Here is a 25,187-nt window from a genome sequence, read left to right as displayed (position 1 = left end):
AGTGAACTGGTTACCATAAACTTCTGCTGTGAAGCAGTGAGGCAAGAAGGTGAGGTTTGTTTCTACTATGGAAGTGTGAAGGTCTGGAATGTTTTAGTACCAAATAGGTCAGTATCTAGTACACAGTGTCTCTCACTAAAAAAGACGGGGTTTGTTGACTTTTCAGTGTCACAGAACTTCTGATATTACACGAGATTTTGCATCCATTTGCTGTCAGAGAGCGGTAGCAGATTTGCAAACAGCTCTTCATCAGGTAAGGACATCCTGTATTTGGAGCTGACCACAGCAGGTGCTTTGTTCATCATTAGCATAAGCAGTAAGAACTAGTGCAGTGCAGAAATTAAGCAACTAGGGGAGGGAAGGAATAGATAATGAGACTGCACATTGTCCTTCTGTGTCTTGTCTGCCTTGAGTGACAGACTATTACCAGTAAAGTAACACTGATATTTACTGAGCCCCTCCCAACATTTATTCTTTATACCATGTTTATTTTTACTGGGCATCTCCTCAAAGATGTGCCATAGTCTGAGGTAAAGCATGAAGAAATTGTGTGACAACCTATAATGAATTAAGAGCAGGAAAATGTTTGTGCTGCTCCCTTAATCATTGGTCCTGGGATCCTCCACCTCCTGTGGCAGCATGTGAAAACAGCTGCCTTGCTGCTGGCCAGGGTTATTTGTGAAGTGTCTGGTGGAGGGAGAGCTGTACGACTGTTTCACAATGCTCTCACAACTGTGACTATTCAAACAATGTTTTCCTTCCAGTTTTTACTGTAAGGGCTGCTGTGCCAGGCACACCTGGACAGGAGGGACAGAGCCAAGCTCTGCTATGGCAGGCACAGCAGCTGGAAACCACTGCAGTAGCCAGGACTGGCCCCGAAGTCACCACACTTGCAAACCTGAGAATGAGTCTCAAACTCCAGGCTGGCTGTGAGCTTTAGCACACTGCTTCAATGTTGTTTCAAACATAAGTTAAACATAGCAGCTCTAAGGTGTGGAGAAGGATTTTCAGTTTTTCTTACCCTTGTGTACCAGCTTAGGGTCCATGATACCACTCCAAATCATCACAAAGAAGAAAAATAAGTAGTACATTTATTGAATCTCCACTTACTACTACTTCTAACCTTTATTCAGACACATGTGCTCAGCGTCGAGAGCCAAGAATTTCTTCATTATCATTCAATGTGAATGATGCTATACATGAATCAAGTGCAGGAAGTTGGGCTTTTCTCTCTGGCAGGGATGAGAGGGATTTCTAGTCCTTCCATCCATTTTCTGGCTGCACAAAATAACCCTTTCCAAGGGCACATGAAATAAAATACTCTATTGCATACTATATACATTTACATACAATGGTAAATGCACCATTCATTCAGAAATACACAATACCTAAGGCTCAATGGAAAAGCTCAGTTGAAGCAACTTCTCTCTGGCTGGGAGAGAAGTGGCTCATGACAGTTGTGGAAGTTTCCATAACCTCTTGATCCACAAAACATGTGGATCCTGCCCCTCTGCAGCACTCTCCAAGGACCACCTGTGCCTGGGAAGGAGGGAATGGCCCATGCCAAGAAAATATATACAACCATGATGGAGGATTTCCTCTGAGAATAATTATCCAGCAACTGCAGGAGGAGGCTAAGTACCTTATTGTACTTACTTTAGCATATGCAGAAGCCCCTTTTGGGCATAGGAAACCACTTCTGGTGCAAAGCCTTCCCTTTATATCTGAACAAGACTTACTTTTAACTGGTTTTTTTTGCTTTTCTCCTTGGATTACTGGAGTGCAAGAAGATGAAAACAGTGCTAGCAACCGGACTATAATGGTAGGGGCACTGGGACTGTTGGAAAGGGATTTTTTTTTAAGCTGATCAGACACAGGGAACTGAATTGTCTGCTTTCAGCTGTATCATCAGCCTTCTCTTACAAGACCTGAGCTTTGCCTCCCCTGCTGCTGTGCTGCACTTACACCAGCTCCCAAGTGCTCTACAGGGACGTTACTGCTCCTTGGTTATCTTTTGAATTGTCTAAAGTCCCTGCGGAGAAATACTTGCACATTGCCACATGTGGCAAACCTTTTCTCTAAGATAACAAAGCAATTCATTGACCAGAGTCACCAGACACTGTATGACACCCAAAGCACTGCAGCGAAGGAGAGACAAGGTTATCTGTCTCTTCCTGTGCCCGCAGGTGCAGTCCCCACCATGCCCACGCAGCGGCACTGTAAGCAATGGGCAGGAACAAGGTGTTCTTGGGCCTCGCTGTGCCAAATACACTACGGATAAAAGCTGGGCTTCACTGCACTAGATTCCCCTTTTATTAAGCTGCTGCTCTTTTCTCAGCAGTGGACTTAATTGTTTCCCCTCATCAGCCTTTACTTCTGGGCTTAGAGGAGTAACAAATTAACTCCACCACCTGCCTGTTTCATAGACTGAGAAAAGTGATTAAAAAACACACGAAGTGTTAACTCTGCTCTCTCCCCTGCTTGAAGTAGGGGCAGGCATTCCAAATCCTTTCTGTAAGTAAAAGCCAAATTGTAGTAGCACACCATTAATACTCAAGAATGTGACTTGCACTCTACACCCCAAGGCAGTGTCAGGGGCAGCAGCCCTTTCCAAGGGTGGGGCAAGGCTCCACATGCACATTCTCTGCTTTTGCTCCTTTGTCCAGTTGTTTTGGCTTGACAAGAGATGACATCATAGCACACATTGGAGCACCACACATCCCAATGGCACTGGGGGCAAGGGAGTCCCTCTCAGCTCCAGCTGGAGTTTTGCAGTTCCTCTCGGAGCCAGGTTGGAAGGGGCTGCCCAAGTCTGTTCATCAGCTTGGATAATTCAATGTTGTGCTCCCGGTAGAAGTCTCTTAGAAAGAGCCGTGACTGTGTGGAAGAAACAGACCACATGAGCATGAAAGATGTTACTCTCAACACATGCTCCACAGGTCATATAGGAGAGACGGGAGGAAAATCCATGTGGGGTTGCTGGGATGTTTCTACATCTCTTGTTGCCAAGAGGTTTGAGACAGCTACTCACCAAGGAATCCATATCAGGGTATTTCCTTCCTTTACTCTTTCCTAGGCATTTAGTTTTTCCTCCATCTAGCAGCTGGCACCAAAATCCTTTTGCTTCATCAAATCTGAAAAAGACATTTATCTTTGAAAAACACAGCCACATACCCAATTAGCAGCAGCAGAAATCAAGTAACTCCATATTTCAGTGCTTTACGTATTTATTTTGTGATACTGGTTCCTTGGATTTTTTAGCACTGGACTACTTTGACAAGAAATCCATTACAAACATGACTGTTTCAGCTTTATGCAAATTTCAGAGGTAACATGGTTACACTGTTTGTCTGTTCAGCTGGAGGGAAAGATAATAATCAGTTTTTTAGTGTATGTAAATCTCCTCGCTGTAGTTGAGTATTAGAGAATCCCCTGTTTATAAAGAATCAAGTGATTCTTTTCTTGCTAAGACACAGGCATGCTGGGAACCATGTCTGGATCTGGCCTGGTCTGTCCCTTCAGCTGGCCAAAGGTGAGCTTGAGGTTTGAGGAGGTCCCCTGAAGAAATCTGAGGCAAACTGACCAATCTCATGTATTTTCTGACCCTGGCTGAGGGGTACCAGCCAGTACAACTACCATAGATACACCATTCACCATCAGCACGTGTGTCGAAGCAAGTAAAGCTTTCAAGTAACCTGACATTTCTCTCAATCTGCTCTCCCCTGGGGAGCCATGTGCCACCCCTTTGGAAACAGCTGTAGGGGGAGAACTGAATTAGTTGTCCTTTCTTTACTATGAAAGGAAAGGGCAATTGTTCTAAGCCTACATGCATGCATCCCCACCCACCATCCTCAGCTGGCACAGGCTATGACAGCAGAGAAGATGTGAAAACAGGTTTCAGCTGCAAAGAATAAAGAATAGTATTCAGCATCTTCAGTAGGCTTGCAGAATTTCCACTGAGCACTGGCATGACCACAGTACACTTTCAACAGCACTTAATCTGTTCAGATTAACTGTACATGCAGTGTGGGCAAGGTCACAGGCATGGCTCAGTAACATCCTTTAACTGTAGCAGTGAGGTGGTGCCTCTGCTAATGCTCCCTCAGACATCTCTGGGCACCTGTGAAATCCACATCACCTCTAATAACAGGCTCTTTACCTCAAAAGTGTGCAGTGTGGCCCTAATCTCCATCTGGGTGAAGATATGAGCAGATTCTCACATATTTTGCATCATACCTCTACTTTTTGTTAGATACAGGTATAACAAAAAGCATTAGGGAGTGCTAATTCCAGCACCTTTTCTGAAATACAAAGATCAAATTGAGATAACATTGTGGTTACTGCTGTGAACAGCTTCATACTTCTCCAAAACAGTGGCAAAACCTTGTCCTTCCCCTATAATTTCAGGAAACACCAAGGTCTGTTTCCAGTCTCCACAAAGCATCTCATGCTATCTAAATCTAATTTTAGGGTTAGGAATAACTGTGAAACCTTGGCAGGTCTTGTGATCAAAGATAATAAGTATTCTTTCACTCAAGGGCTTCCTGGCTGAGAAAGCATCCCCCCAAAACTGAGTTATTTCCCTACCTGAGGGCCTGGGTGTAGTTGAAGAGCGGCGTAACTCCCAAGAACTTCTGGATGTTGTCCATTACAGAGGCAGGGTTGTGTCTCAGCTCCTGACCATCCACAATGAGAAGCTGGAAAGAGAACAGCTGCCTTAGCCTCTGCCAGCTTGTGCTGACTGACACCTGTGAGCTTCCTCCATCTCTAATTGCCCCAGCCTGGGAGTAAAGGCAGCCAAAATCTGTCTGTTCTAGAACAACACAGTGGGGGGATGTGGCCCATTTGTCACCATAGATAGAGAAGTTACGATATGGGCCACAAGTACCATAAAACAGTAAATCACGACAGGCTTTGCTTAATAAAGTTGTCTTTGGGCCAAATGCCCTGTAGCTAAGCACTAAGGCCCCAGCAGCAGCATGTAAAGATTGTCTCTGGAAACATTTTTTTTTTGGATGACAGCAGTCATTGTTGCTCAGTATTCTTCTATAACCTGTGATAATTCTCCTGTTACATGTCTCATAGAAAATAAACATTTGTGCTAATTACCTACTCCAAAGAAGAGAACAGAGCAATAGTCACATGAACTGAAGACTAACCTGCAGTAAGAACAAGGAAGTATGTGTTTGGCTCCATAATTCCTCACAACAATAACCTCCAGGAATAGTAAGGCAATGAGATACAAACCTAAGAATGTTTTACCATCTCTCTTTTAGTCTTGGCAGATATGTCATGTACAGTTCAGGCTCTGCTGTTTTGGCAGAGAATAAGAGACCAAATGGACATTACAAACCTCTCCTGGATTACAGACTGTCTTAAGAATAAACCCAGCAGCAGAAAGAACTTGGAAAAAACAAAATCCTGACTCACAGATACCACACATATATATATGTCTATATATATATATATATCTCAATATATATATGTTTATCTTGAGAGATGAGAGATAAATAGATACCTATTTATCTATCATAGACAGTTTAGAAACTTCTTGGGAATTTAGAGACTGAAATAGCATACACTGTCTATTAATTTGCCTTTTTGCAAATTTGTATACAGAACACCGAATCCTAACATCTCTGCAGTGAACTTTCCCTTCAGCAGACAGCTTCACAACATGGGAACTAACAAGACTCAGTGTGTCCCTGGACTGCAGACTGCCAAGTGCTAACACTGCTGTTCTTGCTGAAATTCCCAGTACTGTGGAGCTTTCTGGGAGATCACAGTATCATCCTGCACTCGTTTCCTTTTACAAACACAATAAAGTACAAAATTGGAGTATTCAAGCCTGATTTCTTACCCGCTCATAACAGGAGAAAGGAAGTAGTGACTTTTGTTCCAAAAGTCGAGAAAGAAGGTGAAATTAAAATTATGGGGGGAGCACATGTGCATGAATCAGTTTGTTCCCCTCTCCTCTACACTAAGCCTGCAAGGGGCTCCACAAGAACCTCTACTGACTGGTCTCCTACCTGCCCAGAGGGATAGTACGTCAGCCAGCGCTCCAGGTGAGTGGAATACCAGCCAGGGAACAGGCATCGGCTCTGCAGGTTGCGCAGTTCCTGAGGGGCCTGGGATTTCGCAGAGATCACTTGGTAGAAAGTGTAATTGAGTGCCACGGGGTCGTTGTGAGCACGCTGGTGCTGAAAAACACAAGCTGAATTCAGGAGCAGGAACACGATTCTGCCTTCCACTTCTCAGTGCAGACCCCGATGAGTCAGCACAGCCACCCACCAATGCCTCTGTAAGCGAACCTGTCCACACCCTGCAGGGATCCTGCCTCCTCTAGGGAAGCACATCCATTGGCTTTCTACCTGCCCCCACTGAAATCCCTCTGTGGCCCTTACCCTCAGCACAGTGCAGCAAACTTACCTGATACCATGAATAGGCTCGGTCAGCAGGGTTGATGAGAACAGTAATGATTTTGGCTCGAGGCAGCAGGGCTGCACCACGTTTTGGTACCACCTCTGTGTCAAAGTAATTGGCACTCTTCTCAAACATGAAGTCTGTGCTGGCATTGGAGGGAATGGGGAAGAATTCCATGTACCTGCCAAACAGATGGGAGACTGGTGAGCAGCAGAAGAAAAGAAGAAAAGGAACAGTCCCAATGATGTCCTTACTCCTCTTCAACAGACACAGCTGCAGCACAACTGCACCTCCCCAGAAATGCAGGGAATGGGCAAAGGAGAGGAGATGCGGAAGAGGCATGACTCATAAAGGGGTGGTGGCACATGGCAAAGAAAGTTGAGAAATGATACAAAGGTAAGAAAGTACTTTGCTGAGAGTCTATGAGTCCCTGGCAGTGGAAGGAAAGACCTGAAGGTAAGGTCCCAATTGCAAGCTTTAGCAGGAAAGACATTTTGTCCAAGAGTAAAATCAGAATCATCTGCCTGCCTTGTCACAAACCACTTGCTTAAATGTGTCTAAAGCATTTGTTTCTTTGTACCTCAGTCCGTATCTCAGGTGCAGGGTAAAGAGCTCTGTCCTGCCTCACAGGAGCTTGTCAAATTAGTAACATGGAAACTGTAAGATATTTGATTAACAGGGTAAGACGGTAAAGGGGGCTGGGACTGAAGCACTGGAAGGCTGATCTGTGCTCAAATCTAAGCTGTGCAACAAACACAAATTCTGTGTTAAATGCAAAGATTCTCCCCCTTGCATGTGATGCTACACTCAGATCCATCTGGAGGACTTTTCCAGGAGATGCATGTGAAAGCCTTCACTTTCTAACCTGTCACTAGTGCAACTGCTCTGTAGTGCTTGACTCCTGTGAGCTCTGCTCAAGCACTAACCATCTTCCAGAATCTTTTCAACAGTCCTCTAAATGATTAGAGAAGTCAATCTTGCACAGCTCGTGGGAGAAATTGCACAGCAGAATGCCTTAGTGCCACACAGCCATCCCTCAGAGGAAGGCCAGTGCCACTGTCAGCCAAAGCTACTGCTTTGAGTAAGAAGCACCTTTAAACTTTCTCTCCCTGGAAACACAGCGGCATAATAATTCCATGGTGATGCTAGAATTTCCCTGCCAGGTGGAAACTTCTACAGGTAAACACCAAGGGATGCATATGGACACTGGAGCCAGCACAAAGAACACAGTGGTGGCTCTAAGTGTCAAGGCCTGAGAACAATAGCAGGGAGGTTGTCCCCTCCAATATTACATGTTTTAACTCTGAAATGACATGTTTTTAACTCTTTGTAATGCCCTCTGTTTTGCATGTCAAAGTAAAAGTAACTTCATGACAGCAGTGCATTCAACAAAAACTCACTGGATTTTTAAAGCTAAGTTGTTTCTACAACTCTCCTGGCAAAGAATCAGTAAAATGAGAAACTACCTCTGCTGCTGCTGTGACTACACAGTTGGGGTACCAGGAAAACATGCACTGAGCAATAGCAAGGAAAACAGCTGTTCAGAAACAGAGAAGCCACTAAGGGGGATGAGGGGGACATACAGAGAGACCTAGGAGAAGGCAACATAGGTGCACCACATCACAGAAGAACAGGTGCCAGGTTTCTTACCAATCGATTCCTTTGTGATAGTTGGGGCCATTAAAAAACTGGATCTCCTCAAAGGTGGATGGACTTGGGAAGTTACTGGTGACAGCTGGATGCATGGTCAAGAAGAAGTGCACCGCTGTTGTGCCTGCAACAGAAACCAGTTAATGGGACCTGGGTCACACATAATGCTTTGGCTGAATGAGAGGCTTTACCAACAATGCAATAAACAGTTCCCAGATGGGCACACTCCTCTCCTGTGTAGCTGACCAAACCCGTAGCTCATGCAAGTTACAACAGCAGTGACACCAAGCACTGCTCAGTCAAGTTCAATCCACATTTTAACTCATGCAGCTCATATGAACTGCCTCCTTTGCAAGACAGCTGTCACCCATGTCAGCTACTCCCATGCTGGTGGTGCAGCCACACTGTCACATGAGAGGTGGCCTGGGCGGTAGATGTGCTAGGAACAACATTAGTGTCCTGGGGTGAGAACTCTGCCAGAGATACCTTGGCCTGTCTTTGCTGTAGTTATTTCCCCTTACCCCACTCAGCACAGGGCTGTGGGCCTCCAGCAGGACAGAGAATCAGCCAAAGGAAGGGTTTTCTTACTGAGCCACCTGCAACCAGCCTGGGTCATGATACAGGAGGGCTCATGCTGCGCACACACCATCAGAGCTTCCAGTGACACAGCCAGGGGACAGCAGCTTGCCTGGGACAAGCTTTATTCCAAGTCCAGGATCACCATTTGCTGTGGATAGTTGGTACTGCTGTTGCACTGCACTACACAGAAAGCCAAGGCTTGAAGACCCGGTCTTAGCTGAAGAGATTTTGCTCTCTTCAGCCTAGAAGGGAACTCATCTGGACAGTACATACAGCTGTGTCAGTGCCAACCACAATGCCACAGCAGTTAAAAAGTGGTGACAGAGATCAAACTAAGGACTTTCCCTCCCAATGACAGTGCCATGGAGCATGCAGTGGGTACACAGATCTGCAGCAACAAAAGCACTAGGGGACGTCCATTTTAACCTTTGCTAGGTGTGTGTACTTAGTCCTGCTGACAGCCTGTGTGACACACTAAGGTCACAGGTTCTCTGATCTTACATGGAAAGCCAAAACAGGTAGGGCAAGCCAAGCACAGTGTCAGGGGGACAAAGTACTGACAGACTTGCTCAGATTTAGGTTAGAACATATCTGAGATTGTCTGAAATGTCCTCTGTGGCCATTTGGCAGCTTGCACAAAGGGCAGCCATACAGATCTACAGCATGGACCTTTCCATCTCTCTGTGAGAGTGATTTGGAAGCCACAATCTATATAACAGTATTCACATTACCAGTTTTCTGAGGTCCCACGATGAGGAACTTGGGGAGTCGATCACATGTTTTCTCTTTGGACCAGATATCCTTGTGCCTTTTATCATCACAGGGATTCTGTAGCACAAGTGATGAGATTAAGCATTACCACAGAAGGTAATGGCAAGGGGAGGAAAAGCTGGAAGAGACAGTCCTCTGGGGAAAATACTTTTAGCACATGAAGAACGCTTCAGAGCCACACTGCTATTCTGCCAGGCATCAAGAAGTGTTAAGTAAAAACACTGGGGACTGTTTTCAAAAGCTCCAGCGACATGGGATCCAAAGTCCCTCTGAGAGTGTTAACCACAGGCCTTGCCCTATGTAGCCATACTGGGCTGGGCCACCGTGACAGCACAGCTCAGCATCTGTGAACTTCTGGCAGACAGACAACTCTATCACCTTCAGTTAATTTCATCTGCTCATTACCATGCAGAGAGTTGCTGCACTGGGATAAAATGGAATAAGCGTGTTTTTATCTAATGAACATGAATTCTGCAGTGTGAAATTACTTTGAGATTAATCACATTAACATGCCTGCAAGCTCCTTCAGGACCAAACAGGGCTCTTGCTTGCACACTTTACATTTCACAGCAGCTTGCTCTAATACAAGCCCTTTAATGACCGAAATGCCTGCAAGCTGGCCCCTGGTCATGTGTGACAGTCATTCCTGTCCCTAAGTTTACACTATGACTGTGCCCTACTGCTCCTACTCCCCCATCCCTTCCACCTTCAGCCTGAAGTCACAAAAATGAAACCTAAAAGCTTTATGCTTTACCCCTCTGCACTCTGGATCAGCAGTCTTGCAACACTTCAAATGTGGGATACATCTCTTAGAAAATCACTAGGAGTGGTAAAAGCTGCCTTCTCACCTGCCACAAGGGATTCTTCTCCTGCGGGAAGATTTCAAAGTACTTTTTTGCAAGTTGGACTGGAGGCAATGTTTGCAGGCGAAGGTTGGTCCAGCACTGCACAAACTTGACCAGGCTCTCAAAAGTGTACAGCCCCAGACGGTCATTCCCGTAGTTGGACAGGTGGGTCATGAAGATGCTGATCTGAAAAGAAAAAAGAAATGGGACACTGGTAAATCAGGTAACAGAACTGTCTCTGCCTAGCTTGATTCATGGTCAGAAGAGGCTGTTCACAACTCAGACTGCCATGGCTGTCTTGGCTGACAAACATCCATCTGCCAGGAAACAGCGCTTGCAAGACAAGAACTTGGGAAAGGAGGGTCACAGACCTCACAGTAATCCCTAAGAATGGTGCAGGGGCATGATAACTGAACCCTGGATGTAAGTCCAGAACAGTTTCAAAATCCTATTCAAGTGGCTCCAGGACCTTTAGTTGAACAAGGCTTAGTCAGTAACTCCCTACTAGTCAAAAACCTTGCAAAGCCTCCTTCATGGGAAAACAGGAGCTTCCCTTCCTCCCCCCAAAGCACAACCAGGGCAACCTCTTGAGCTGCAGAGTCTGCTACAGCAGGGCAGCAGGCCAGGGAGGAGGCACCACACTGCAGGCCAGGCCACACAGCACACGGACAGTTGTCACAGGAGTTCTTCCTGGCCCCACAGCCCATCAGGTTTCACTCTCTTTGGAGTTGACGTCTCAAATGTAAAGGAACAACTGGCAACTCCCACTTTAAAATATAAACAGATGTATGTGGGGATCTGAACAGTGTCTCTGCAAAGACACACGGCACTAGGATATTGCCCTAGAAACAGACACCAGCTGGTAAGTTTTAGCCTGCAAGAACCTTCAGCACAGGCATCCCCTGAAAAACGTCCTGCCAAGCTTTAACATCCATGGGCAAAGTGGCACTGAACAGGCATGGCAGCTGCCTCAGCACTGCAGTGCTCAGGAGGTTGTGCACTATCCCTGTCTTGCCAAGCCATCTCTTCCCTCAAGCAGATGCATTTTCCTCCTGTCAGTTTTTCACTATTTTAACTTTTGGAAAAGAGTGCAAAGGACTCTTGTCAGCTTGACTGCAGTGTATGGCTTTGATATGCCCCATGGAATTCAGCATCCCAGTGCCCATAACACAACAGCACTTTGCCAGACATAAACCACACCATGGCTAGAAGTTAGAAAACAAAAGCATAACACTGAGGCCAGTAAATGAATGGCTGATTTAGCACTCCTTGCCCAGTGTCTGCAAATGGAGGGAGGGAAAATTACCGCAGCCACAGCAGGGGCACCCATTGCTGTATAGTCCGGGATTCAGTTCTGGTGACACCAGGTAAGGTCAGGAGGCAATGACACGCTTCCCTGGCAGGGAGCAGGAATGGCTTTCTCACTCACAGGAGGAAAAAAGCAAAATGGGGAAGCAGGAAACAGATGGTCTTGGGATGAAGACATTTGCTGGCACTGAGAAAGTCTGAATTCAGTTTTCTGCCCAGTGTCACCATAGGCTGGTCTCAGTGAGAGAACAGATACTTATAGATAGTAGCTCTTTGTGCCTGAGCCACCCCCAAGACAGTATGAAACCAATTTAATTCTGTCCGTAAGGTGCTCACAACCCAACATCTTTGGGTAGGCAACAGAAAACACTGGTAGGAATCTGGGACACATGGAAAGTAAGTAGAGATCAAGATTTATACCTTTTGTCTGCCTGTGAGTTTTTCATTTCTGGTTCCCTACTTAACTGAAAGAGAGGCCCTGCCAGACAGGCTCTGGCACCTACACTTCAAAGAGCAGCATGTGCTCGGTGCTGTTATGTAAGAAGGATATGCTAAATACAACACAGAGCAGAGGACAGAAAGATCTGTGTAACTGCAAGGAATGGTGGCAAAAGGATGTACCGCATGTTGTATTTTGCCCCTTTCTGGGAGACATCAGGAAGGTTCTGTGACAGTAAAATGTGCCTCATCCCTTTGACTTGCTGCTGAAATATACAGAGGAAAAATTTGCTGCATCAAAGTCTAGCTCACTGGCACAAATCAAATACTGCAGCAGGGAGGACAGAGGAGACCACCTGGGACCCCTTCAAGATTTCCAGAATAAAAAAAACAGCCCACATAACAACTGTGTCTCAAGACTGACAACACTCACACAGGTAATGCTGCCACCTGCAAACAGTCCCAAGCAACTGAATTTGGAAGAAGAAAAGACAAACCCAGCCATTTCCCTGGACTTGTGAGTGTGCAGTCATGGCCTGTAACATGTGCAATGTTTAACAAGGCCTGGCAGCCTGCTCTGCCCCGTCATAGCTACTGCTGCCAGAGCAGCTCCAAGCACTACTGACATAAGCTACACTCAAGGACCATCACCCTCCCTCCCATCCACACCCAATGACTGCAGACTGACTTGGAAATAACACCCCCCTCCTCTCCCCTCCTTTCTACTGTCAGTGGGCTATGATTACCCTTCTTTCAAAATGAGGAAAAATGAGCAAAGGTCCCAGAGAGCCTAGCAGACAGAAACAGAAGGGCATGAGGACCCTTGCAATAACAGCAGCTGTGGGCACAGCAGTAACTGGCCTGTGCAGTGCGAGCAGAATGTTTGTGAGACGCAATCAGCCTGTGCTCAGGATCAACAGCTATTCTGACATCAGACCTTGTTCACTAGTCAGAAGATCAAACATCTTCTGTTTGCACTGTGGAGTTAAGCATACACATACAGGCTTGGAGACTCTTCCATGTCACTTAACAGGAGCTGGAAGCACCAGAAAGGACTGAAAGAGCCTGGTCCAAGTCTGCTGCGGATCACTGCTGGGGCTGCAGAGCTGGCCAGCTTTCTATCATGCCCCTGAGATGGCTCTATCAGCAAGGAGAATGCAAAGTCTGAGTCACTGTGCAAACAGAGAGGAGCTTAGAGCACAGCACTCTGCTCTGACAGAGAGAAATGCTACACTGCCAAAAGGAAGCAGAAGTGTAAACATGGGAAGCATCCGAAGGTGTCTGAAAGAGTTTTAAGTCACCATGAAGAGCCAATAGTAAATCTGGCAAATAAACTCATCCTGTACCAGAACACAATTTTCCCAAATGTTTTTTGATCACAGATTACTGCAAGCTACTTTGACCATCACATCTTATCAGCAAATTTTAATGGGTAGTTCTAGATACTATGTTTCTATTAATTCTTCGGCACAGCCTCCTAGATCAGTAAAGATCTCTGGATTACAGCCTAGCAACTGGTTTTCCAAGAGAAACCTATAGCCTTTACTTTCACAGAGGCTGTTTCTGCATGCTTCAAGATTTGACAGTTACAAAGTGGGACAAGGTGCAATTCACCCAGCATGTGGGAGCACAAGCCCAGAAAAGAAATTGTCAAGAGAAAAAAGCAGTTTCTTTCCTTCTGACTGATCACTCCATGCGTAATGCAAAGAACAACCTCCTCCTTACTCCAGACTTTTAACAAGCAGGAAGGTTTGGTTGTGGTGTGTAAAGAAAACAATTCTGTCTCAGGCAATAGGGACAGAAGGCTGGCTTCCAGGCCTGGAAGTATAAACTCCTACAGCTTTTTAGCTGGGGCTGTCTTAGACCCACAGCTTCTGCAGATCCTACACAAGCCAGAGCTGGTCACAGGCTACCCTTCAGTAACACCAGGCCTGTTTGTCACTACAGCCTGTCTGTCTGGTGCACCCAGAACACACTGTGAGGGTCTTTTCCCTATCAGTTCTACTAAACACTAGAAAAAGCAAGACACAAAGGAACAATTAAGGTCACTGACGGAAAAAGGTTGATTTTCTGATTTGTTGGTCTTTTACAACCCAAATCAAAAGTGGCTAAAGCTGCATATTCAACACTGCAATCAAGGTGCAAAAGAAAGAGGGAATGAAAGAAAACATAGTGAACAGAGCCACTGGTGTTACATGAAAAAAAATCCCACAAACAAGCACTCAAGGGCTCTCCCCTAGGAAACCAGCCAGAACCAATATACTTTCTCTCAGATCTGCCTGCATGGCTCCTTGTCCATATTCAGGCACTGGTGGAAAAGATGTATAAAGAGAAGGAAGGTGGTAGAAATGTGGAAGTCATAAGAAGAGATTAAGCATTATTATATTCAGGAATAACTACAAAGATAGACATTCTAAAATGATTGTCTAAACTTTGCAGGGCAATGTCTATTCAGAGAAATTGAGGACAAACAACTGTGGGTCAAATCAGCTTTAGTAAGAAAGAAATTCAGGTGGGGAACTGAGAAAGTTATTGTACAAACAAAAACAGCAGCATGTCTTCCTACTGCAGCCAACAAGCAGAACTAGGAGGTGATGCCTTGAGAAGGCCAACCTAGAAGAGAGGCTAGACAGAGTTAAGGATAAAGTAGGTATTTACTGAAAGGCTTAAAGGATACACCTTGGGCAGTACAAGGGCCTGGCCAGGGCTACACCCAAGATGGACCTAAAAATGGTCACAAAGTCTCACATTTTTATAAGTTTTGTTCCATCTGCATATTGTAATTAATTGTTCAATTACAGCTTCAGGTTAATGAAGTCCCATCCTTCTTGTTTTCTCTCTTCACTCCACTGTTTACGCTTTTGGGCCTGAAACTTGTAACAATTGTCCTTGGTATCAAGCTAGAAAAGGAATGATTTTGTCTACCTACTGTGTGAAGAGAGCTCACTAACACTTAAAATGAAGCTCAAAACTACACACTTAGGCAGCAGAGAATCTGAAAAATGCGAAAGCTAAAACTTAAGGCATCGTTTCCCCCTTTAGAGTGTGATCTGTGATTGGAAAGGGCTACCAAATTTCATCTCTTGATTCTACCCATTCAGAATTTCTAAAAATGACCAGGGTTTTTTGTGTCTCTTGCCTCCTAGTACACCATCCCAGCCTCAGTGGAAAGTGAGAAACTCATGTGATTTGCCATCCATGGCTCTGAGAAGGGACTGCAGGGTGTTGAAGGTACAACATTTGCTTAGTGGCTTAACAGAATTGTCAAGTATTGAAAGAAAAGGCAATACCTCTGTTAGACCCATATCTCACAAAAAAGCATGAGTGTACCAGCTGTATCACAAAAAACAGGACACAGAAATAATTTCAAGTGAAATACTGAAAGAAAGGGGAGAACACTTCATAAAGAAAGCCCAGCAAAAGCAATTATTATGAACAAAACTCATCAGTAAGCCAGGGGAGAAGCCAGCAGGCAGTAGATGTGCATGGAACAGAAGGAACCAAGGCACATCTCACTTGTGATTCATGAAGACAGAGCACACCCTGTGCTGTGGCCCATGGTCAGCATGTCACCCTGGCTGGTTTCTGTCTGCTCAGTGCTGCACCTCTCGACACACTCAATCCTGCTGCTCCCTTGGCAGCGTGTAAAGCAAAGCACCATTAACAAGCAATTAATTCCTTGGCCCTCCATTTCACATCTCCTTAGCAAAACACTGGAGATACCCACACTGTGATTGGGTGACACTGAATCTCCAACAAATCTAGGACTAGATCTAGTCTTTTCCCATGTCAGGCACATAAGCTGTGCACAAATTCCCCTTTCAGATGAACTTACTGGGTTCAGAAGCACTGTCAGGAAGAGCTCACCACCACGAATGCTCTTGTCCAACTCCTTGGAGCCACCAGGATATTCATTATAGAAGATAGTGTGAGTAAAAAGACCACAGGTCTGTCGAGGCAAAACCTGGCAATATCAGAAAAAGTCAAAGTTAGATAAGAGGCAGATGCAGCAGCATCTGTGTGAGAATGAGTCAGTGCAGCACTTTATGGATCAATATAAAGCGTATGGGGTGTAAGTGACATAGGTGCAGAGGACTCTTGCTACTCCTTTCAACCACTTAACTCATCACTGCTAACAAGCCACTGGGATTTCAGTTTAGTCTTGACAGGCTTTGTTTTGCTCTCCATTCAGTACTGACCCCTGAATTGTTCTGAGAAACACAGAACTGGCTTCAGCCAAGTATTTTTTCTTTGCCTCACTTAATGATTTTGGAAACACTGGTGATATTAAGATAAATGTCTCTGATGCAGACCATGAGAAGACCTGTCCTGGACAGGCAAGTGGCCACTGCTGTGCTCACCATGATTCCATTATGGATGAATCCACGCCGGTACCGTGCAGGCCGTAGGTGTGGGTATTCCTCTGTGCTCGTTACTTGGATGCTCCAAACAGATTTCCATGCCTCATAGAGTTGTGTGTGAACAGGATAAACCCCAGAATGATGGGGGGCTACAGCATAGCCCAAGTCTGTGGGAATCCCATGCTCCTGGAAGCAGAATACACAGCTTGATAATTTGGTATTTAACTAATAGCCTTAATAAGAATCACATTCAGCAACAGCATCCAAGTTGGAGCAAGATGACAGAGGACCATGAAAATTCCCTGGACTGGGAAACCTGAAATACTGCTTGTACTTCTTGTTTTGTGCATCTGTAGAAATATAAGGGCACTTTGTACCAACAAGGATATTCAGCACTGGTAACAGCTGCTGTAAGAATGGTCATGTAGCTTGCAGCTGTGACAGATCAGATTAATTCAGAACCCTCAGGTCAGGCTCCCTGGTTACTACAAACTAATCAATGCTGTTTAGTGACACATCTCACTCCCACAATGCCCAGATGTGAGTCACTAGAGAAGGAAAACAAAATTCCCTTAACTGATATAGAGGAAAGGAAGATGACTGGGATTTGTATTGTCTCTAGCAATTCAAAGAAAAGCAGACATGCAGCATGAGACTATTGTGGGAGAAGATATGGAGCCTGGAGCTACATTAAAATGACTTCTGAATTTCTTGGTTTTTAATTCCACTGTATGGTTCTGGTAACATCAATGATGACAGCTCTGCCCTGGTGGTGCATGATAAAACCAGAGCCCCCAAATGAAGCAATAGCCTTCTCTGACTGCTAGCCTGTTTTATGTTTAATATGTGTAATTGTGTTCTGTGCTTTGTCTCTCTTTGCAAAAGACTGCACTGTTATTTAACCAGGAAAAGGAGGAGCCTAAATTGTTTCTATAATGCTGTGACTGTGCTCTGCATTCAAGATCATTCCTAATCTATGTGTCACAGGAACACAAGACAGCAGCCTGTTATTCCCAAGGGGATTACCATCGGAAATAGAGGTGAAGAGGACATTTCTTTTCAGCGATGTATTCATGTATACTATATTCAACTCTGAGCTGTAAGAACCAAACAGACATTGTTCTATCAATGCAGGATGTTCAAGGCTTCCCCCTCCTCTGCCAAAACTCAGAGAATTTCCTCTGTGCTTCCTAGATAAGTAATTTCCTTCAACATTGTCTGGAAGGCCAGAAGAGGGGCTGTTAGGAGACGGAGTATTTTATACTACCGACCAGGTAGCTCCTTACAGAACCACACTGAATAAGGATGGAAAAGGAAATGCTTTCTCACTGCCAGAGTTTGTAAATTAATTGCATTTGGATGGTAATGCTACAAGTTCACACCTCAGGAAACAAGAGCTTTGGGATTTGCACCCTGGAATGCAGCAGAGCTGCCTGGGGCCATGCAGGTGCTGGGAAACATTTCCCATAGCACAGGCAAGCCGTGAATGGTGTTTCTTGCCTCAAGACAGCAGAAGCCACACATCAATTTGAACTTCCAGAACTGCCTTGCTTAAATGCAGCTGAATTTCTAGACTAGTATTTGGGTTCAGTGGGGTCCAAAAAGCTATTCCAGGAGAAAAAATATTTAAGGATTAGCACTGTAAAGTAAATAAGTTGCAATGCTCCCTACCACAGCAAACTGCTTGTTGAGCTTCATCTGCTCAGCCAACACAGTGACATTGTGGAAAAGATGAGGCTGCATGTGACTCCACATGTGAGGGAACCACCAGAACTCCTTCCTGTGCTTGAGCAGCATGTCATCCCCTTCATCTTCTTCATCTGTACCTACAGAAAGCAGAAAAGGAAGTGCAAAATCAAAGAGCAGAAGAGGGGCTCAACATTTAAAAGCAGTGGCTAATCCCCTTCAGAGTCAGGCTCTCTCTACTGCATTACACAGGACACACATCCCAAGGTGGGGGCTGTATGCAGGTGCTGGGACAAAGGAGTGTCAGGGGCTTACCTGTGTGGTAGAATTTCCCTGAGAAGCCCAGGTTGAAGGTGAAATTTGGGACTAATGTTCTCAGCTTATTCTGGGTGCTCAGTAAAGCCTGTATGAACAGAAGGAAAAAGGAATGTTCATATTCATACTTTTTCCTCTGTAACATGTCTCTGTGTTCTGCTGCTGCCCAGTTGAGTCTGAAGAGGTACACAGGAGCTGGGGCTTAGGCATTGTTTCCCTTGGAGTGGAGCAGAGCAGGTAAGTGCTCCTCATACACAGACTTAACTTGAAGTAGCTCTGCTGCACTAAATGATGCCACTTTAAAACCACAGTCAGATCATGCTCTCCACTTCAGTGTGAGGTACCCAGAGTGTCTGTGCTAAGGCAAAAGGACAATAAATCTCACTTGAAAGCAACAGATTTCTTTATAGGTTCAGCCTCAATGCTCCCTTCCTCACCCATGTTTGGCTGGGATTTTGCTAATGAAACTCTGCCCCTTCTCAGTCTATGTGCTAATGAAAAGGAGGATATGGCAGCCTATGGTACACAGATGATGGAAAAGAAGTCAATAATATCATGAACAGTAACTAAGAGATCCAAAGGGAGGGGGCTTTTATTTGGAGAGGAAAGGTGGATTCTCAGAACTACCCATGCAATGAGTCCTGCCACAGCAGAGAGGTATCCCTGACTTTGTGTTCCCTTGAAAGTGCCAAAATTTTGTAGCAGAAAAAGTTTCCTGGATTCTGGGAAGAAAATCTGGGAAAGCCAACATTCACAATCCTCACATCTCCTACAGGTTCTCTCGTGCTCCCTTGTGATTACTTTAAATGTTCAAAGTAATTGGTTTTACCAAAGGGAAGGTGCCTTGTGCCACCAGCCTCAGGGTCCAGCAGCGTACAGAGTAAGACAGCACACAGCCTTGACATAAAAAAACCAAACCAAAAAACAAACCCCAGAGGTTCAGTGTGTCACAGACAAGTAAGACAGAAACTAATTCTAGTCAAATTTCTTCTGCTGGAAAATGATAAAAAGAGAGAAACCATGAGATGAACACTCTGCCACTACCTGTGTGCTTTGGGGAAATGTCACTGGTGTATCTCCTTGTGGAAGAATTCTCAATCAAACAGGGAGTGGCAGGAGGGCTGTTGGCAGGTGACAGACACGGTCTTGTCTGGGCTATTTAGATTTTAATAGCTTTTCTCAGAAAGGATCTGTGGCTGCACCAAGGTGAAGGTGATGACCTCTCAACAGCAGACTTTGGCTGGATGTAATCACACAAGAAACATGGAATATACCTCTGGGGAAAGCACACAGACCTATCAAACTGTGTAGGGAAGATGGACAGATCTTCCTGCACAAGCTGCCCTTCCCCAGCCCCAAGGAGCACAAAACAGCACTGCAAGGTGCTCTCACACATAGCTCACACTCCATAGGCACTGTTTGGCTGCACCACTCCCTCAGCAGTGAATCTGCACTCACAGACTCATTCCATGGAGGTGCCTTGACACCAACCTCTTATGGATAACCTGACAAATCACTGCTGTCACTGATATATCAAACCAGTGCTAACCAAACACTGGTCATCACAATAATTTAAAAATGGCTTCTATAATTCACTTCAATCACCCATTCACCTCAAACATATGCTGAGCAGTTTCACACTCAAGGCAGGCAGCCCATGACCATGGCAAGGTGGGAAGACACAGATTACATGTGCAGTGCTACAAGACACTCTCAGTGCTCTCTGTGAAGGAACCAAGCTTTCAGACATTTCCCTACAGACACATTTCATTGCCTACTCCTCATTCCCACATCCACACAACACTGAAGTGACACCAAATGCCGCCTGGCACAAATTTCAAAGATTTCAGCTTTTCTATGGCCACTTGCCTACCACATCTTTACCTCAGTCCCCACCCAAGAGCAGTAATTAGACAAATGCAAGGCATGTGACATCTCCAGAACCTACCACAAACACAGGCAGTGCTTTTAAAAAGTGACATGCCAGCAACACTGGTGGCTGAAGCCTCCTTTGCAGTACAAGATCCAGAACAGGCAGTGGGAAGTCAAGTTCTCCTTATGTAGCCCAGCCAACACTGGGACTCACCCCACACATCAGGGAGCACAGACTAAGAGCTTTGCATCTCTCCTCAGAAGCATCTGTCTGTCCAGATGATGGGTACAAGATCACTTCAAATTTGGGACCAGCACCTTGAACACATGACCCAGTAACTCAGACAGGGAAGTGCCACTTTCTTTTCTTTCTCCAGAGCTGCCCCAAGCCCCAACATTTCCCTCTGCTGCCCTGAAAGGCACATCCGGTTCCCCAGGCTCGGGTAGGAAAGTGGTGGGAGGAAAGACAGCGGTTAAGAGGCTTAGCATTCCTCTGCACAGAAAGAGATTTAAAGCCTGGCTGGGGTTACCATGACAACACATCTGTCTGATAATAAATCCCAAAAAGCTCTGCTCCAGCAGGCTGCAATCCTTTGTGTCTGGGGAGGGACCAGGGAGGAACTACGAGGGCCGCAGAAATTCAGAGACTACAGAGTCCTATGAAGTCCTGCCTTCCTGGCAGGTTTATTGTTAATCATGTGCCATCCCTCTGCTGATGCTGGGTCCTTGTCACGGTCACAGCTGTAAGGTGGCACAGCACAGGTCTGAAGAAATGTCTCCCCTGAAAACAATAAAGGGGACTAAGGTGCCAATATCTGGACATTTGTTTCAACACATTATGCATTCTGTGTTCCCCATTCCACACTGGTTCCAAGACGTCTGTAAGCTGTAGTAAGGTGCAATAATGCAGGTGTGGGAACAGGCTGGAAGATGGCACTTCTCTCTGCACTGTCTTTCATAAAGTAAGATGAATACGATAGTACTAATCATATCTTAACAGGTGACTCAAGTGGCATTTCATTTGTATACATAACATGCTCTGAGACTCTTAAACAAAAGGCAATCAAGAAATGAGGAGCAGGCTCCCCCTTAAGAGAGAAAACAGGCAGCCAGATGTGAACAGATCTTCATGTGCATATTTAAGAAGTTTAGTTGCTCACATGGTATGAGAAAGGGCTAGCATTCTAGCTACCCCCCACCTCTAAAAGGTAGACTTCATATTCCTTGAAAACTGCCCCTCAACCCATCCAAGTACCTCTTTTTATATTTTTTGTCTCTTTTTATATTTTATTATCTTTTATTTCAAAAAGCCTTCCAGGATACAAACCTGCCCACTAACTAGCTAGGAAGGCCCCTGTCCCAGCTACGCTCCCTGCTGGAAGCTCTGCAGGGCTCACCCCAGCAAGGCACTGATGGGGTCTCCAAAGAGATTCCCAGCACTGGCCACAGGAATTCTTAAGCCACATTAAGGCAAGACCCACTACACGCTTGTCACAGTCTATCAGAGCATTCACTGCCATGCACAACCTGTATTTTTGGAGGCCCTAAGTACTTCACTGTGGCAGCCATGCTGCAGGCCCAAGTGACAGAAAATCACATTCCAAGGCACATTCCTGGACACAATGGTAAAAATGTCTAAGCTACTCTCTGATGTTCAATGCCCATCATTTTGAAAAAGGCTTTTTAATAATACCAAATAATGATAAATATTTACTTCTAAGCAAATGTTAGGGGAAAACCATTTAAAATTGTGCCTTTTGTTGCAGTACATTAAAAATCTGTATCTCACTGGCAGATCTGCAAAGATTTCCTCAACAGTCACTCCAAGCTCTTGATGCCATCCAGGGAAAATAAAAACTCTACTTATTCTAGGAGTGAGGAAGAAATCAGGGAAAGCCACAGCACTCTGACTTTATTGAGAGCTTCTTTAGGACCTAATCCTTTTCTAAGATAACAGGGTGTCCTTGGCATTGGAGTAATAACATAGTGCTAAATCTTAATGCAACTCTACTTTTTAAGCTACAAAATTTTTTAACTTCCAGAAGTGTTTGCAGAGAATTTAGGTATTCCACACAAACCTAAACATTATCTATTTCAGCTCCCTCTAATAAGAGGCAAAAGAAAAGGGGGAAAAAAGGCTGAGAGTTAGATGGTGGGAAAAGAGAAAAACATTACTCCAAGAAAATAATACATGACCAAACAAAGAGAAAAAGATGATAAAAAATGGAGAAAGAAAGCCGAGTGCTTTTGCAGCCTCTTCTCAATGCTCATGCAAACCATACTAGGAACATGTGGCAGAAACATGGTCTTGGCAGATACTGCCCCAGGCAGCGTGTTCTTGAGAGGAGTTCCTGCCGCTTTCTTACCACCCACTAGTGGCACTTGGCAGAGCTCAAAACAACACTGGCAAAAAAGAAAGCTCTCGTGGTACTGGTATGTCTACCTCCCCTGAAGTGTTAGAATCAGGGAATTAAAAAGTGCTGAGTACTTTAATTGCAAGTAAGATTATTCTCTACAACTCAGAAAGGCAAGAGCTGGCTGACAGTCACCCTCGCTAGGTTCTCTTCTGCACCCTCACCATTCATAATCCAAAATTAAATTACTGCCCTTGATTTTCACTTAGCTTGCTCTCAGACTCACTTGCAATGATTGCTCACTATTTATGCCCTTGCAGAGATTACCAGCAAAAGAGGCAAAACCTCATCTACTTAATCTTCTTTCCTCATACCTAAAGATGACCAGAAAGGATCACAAAAGCCAGATCCTTTTGCATTAGAAACGGCTTGTCTTTGTTGGCCAGTTCCATGGAGGTTTGGTAAATTCCAAGGATTATGATTTTAGAAGAGACTGAATGTGGAATAAATTGAAAAGAGATGGGATTCTCTGAGATTTTGCTTTGTTAATTATGTGCAGCTCAAATCTCTGGTAAACTCTACAAAGGAAAAACATTTTCTTTGTGCAACTTCCAACTGTTCCACTTCTATTGAGGGACTGCAAGCTCCTGCTGCAGCCCTTCAGCAGAAACAGGAGCTCAAGGGTTATCATCTTTAAAGTAAAAGCAAGCACAATTCCTTTTTTTCTTGTTAAAGAAGAAAGCTATTCAGCTTTCCTTTAAGCATCACAAAAATAAAAACATTTACCTCGTGTAAGACACGTACCGTAGGCATGCATTTGATCAAATTATATTCAGTGCTTTCTTTCAATAGTCATTTTGTCTGGGAAGGTCTCTGAATGTGGACCTGCATATGGCAAAGAGGCTCACTGGGACAGCAGAGTCAATTTTATACCTTCACACAAAATCCAGTCTTCAAACCACTATCCTGACCACTGTAATCTAAGCTTTGAGATAAGGAGCTGTGTGTTGAGATATCAGCCCTGAAACAGAGCTTTCATATAAAAGGCCAAAGAAAATGCCAGCTGTTCTGTTACTGTTATATCCCCTTCTCTCCCCATGGTGAGAGACTATCAACAAATCCATGTAGTTATTTCTCGCTTTTAAAAAATAAAAATTCATTAACCTCGCATGGCTCTGCAATCAGAGCTTCTTTTAAATGGATAAATCTGGGTTTTATCTGCTTTGCTTGAGATTCTCTGTTTACTGATCACAGATTATTCCTCCATTTCACCCTGTTAAAACCCAAACAAAGCATCTTTTGGAATAATCTTGTCTGTGTTTGTTTTTAACATTAGTAGAGCAGTCTTTGTTCCCAGGAGCTTTGGCCACCTATCCTGTCTTCCCACATGGGTCTGTAACCTGCACAAACACTACAGAGGTAAGAATCTCTGCTGGTTTGGACTAGTGGGTGTAGGGCCTGCTCATGACCAAGATAAGATTGTGATTCTTCACAAATGAAGAAAAAAAGAAGCTCTTTCAGAACATTTCAGCACTTCAAAAACACAGGGACACTACAGTGAAATGAAGAAAATGTTGGCATTTTCCTTAAAGAAATACTACATATACAACATAAAATCTTGAAGTCCTAAAGCTTTGGAGATGAGCTAAGACATACCCTGCATGGATGCATAAAACATGTAGAAAAGGTGGAAAGAGTCCTAGGGAAGTCCTATGTGGAAGAGGACTCTTGGGAATATTTAACAGACAAGATTCAGGTAAGGGGCCAAACTTATACAACAGTATTCTTCTTACACCTTTGCCTCAAATATTTTGTGCCTTGGATGTAAATTTAAAGGGTGCTTCACCTTGAAGTTGTTTTGGAAACATGCTAAAGCAGTTGCTGTCACACACTTACCATCATCATGGCTGGTACCGTCCAGGACTCACCTGAGGGCAAGTTCTGAATGGGAATCCAGAGTATGCACCTATGAACAACCTCAGCACACCTGAGAAACAGGCAGTGCACCTGCCTCAATGGCTACAAACCACAACTGATGGGCGAGATACAAAGGGCTCTTGGCTCCATGAAGCATCATATGCACATGGATCACAGACTTCGCAGAACACTTTATCACATTCTTTCAAGGTCACAGAGAATCAGAAGGGGCACTTAAGCCTGTTACTTTTTCCCAACTTATTTTTATCTTTGCCTGTCTTAGTTCCCTCTCCTCCACAAAGTCTGTCTCTTACCCATAACCTTTCCTAATAGGTCACTGTATTATTCCAGGAATTGCCAAGGAAAGCAAACCACAAAGCTGGCATCTCTCTTTCTCAATCATGAGGCCACAGAGATGGTTCTCATGAAGGCTTGGTCTGATCATGTTTCTCTGGTGAATTTGTTGATATTCCCTGCTCAGGGATGAGGGTTGCTGGTGGCAGACATGAGAAGAATGCAAAGGGTAAGAGAAAACCCTCCCTTTCCCAATTTAGTTGTGTGCTGAAAAGCTAGATGGCTAAAATATAGGCTACATCAGTTTGGATGGCCTGGCCTACACTTTTGCAATATGATATATACAGCTTATACATATCACTAGTAATAATAAT

At 44.6% G+C, this 25,187-nt stretch overlaps 1 protein-coding gene across 7 annotated transcripts in view; it reads right to left on the bottom strand.

Moving 5' to 3' along the window:
- Positions 1-1,068: 1,068 nt before the first annotated feature.
- The window catches only part of NDST2 (N-deacetylase and N-sulfotransferase 2), a 136,530-nt gene continuing 112,411 nt past the window's right edge, over positions 1,069-25,187 (bottom strand). For all 7 annotated transcript variants that reach the window (XM_088059541.1, XM_014250323.2, XM_088059542.1 and 4 more), the window contains 12 exons: positions 18,377-18,464; positions 18,047-18,201; positions 16,376-16,561; positions 15,850-15,978; positions 10,272-10,454; positions 9,384-9,480; positions 8,074-8,197; positions 6,430-6,604; positions 6,030-6,200; positions 4,588-4,697; positions 3,032-3,134; positions 1,069-2,877 (listed from right to left, as the gene is read on the bottom strand). In XM_088059541.1, coding sequence (XP_087915667.1) covers positions 2,752-2,877; positions 3,032-3,134; positions 4,588-4,697; positions 6,030-6,200; positions 6,430-6,604; positions 8,074-8,197; positions 9,384-9,480; positions 10,272-10,454; positions 15,850-15,978; positions 16,376-16,561; positions 18,047-18,201; positions 18,377-18,464 — 1,647 coding nt within the window. In that variant the 3' untranslated portion in view covers positions 1,069-2,751. The remainder of the gene's footprint in view (positions 2,878-3,031; positions 3,135-4,587; positions 4,698-6,029; positions 6,201-6,429; positions 6,605-8,073; positions 8,198-9,383; positions 9,481-10,271; positions 10,455-15,849; positions 15,979-16,375; positions 16,562-18,046; positions 18,202-18,376; positions 18,465-25,187) is intronic.

The sequence above is a fragment of the Pseudopodoces humilis genome, chromosome 9, assembly GCF_049639895.1.
Source record: "Pseudopodoces humilis isolate 2021_Gansu_Grassland_sample_001 chromosome 9, ASM4963989v1, whole genome shotgun sequence".
In the NCBI taxonomy this organism is placed as follows: Eukaryota; Metazoa; Chordata; class Aves; order Passeriformes; family Paridae; genus Pseudopodoces; species Pseudopodoces humilis.
The sequence above is the reverse complement of the archived record's forward strand: the minus strand, read 5'-3'. Positions and strand labels throughout refer to the sequence as shown.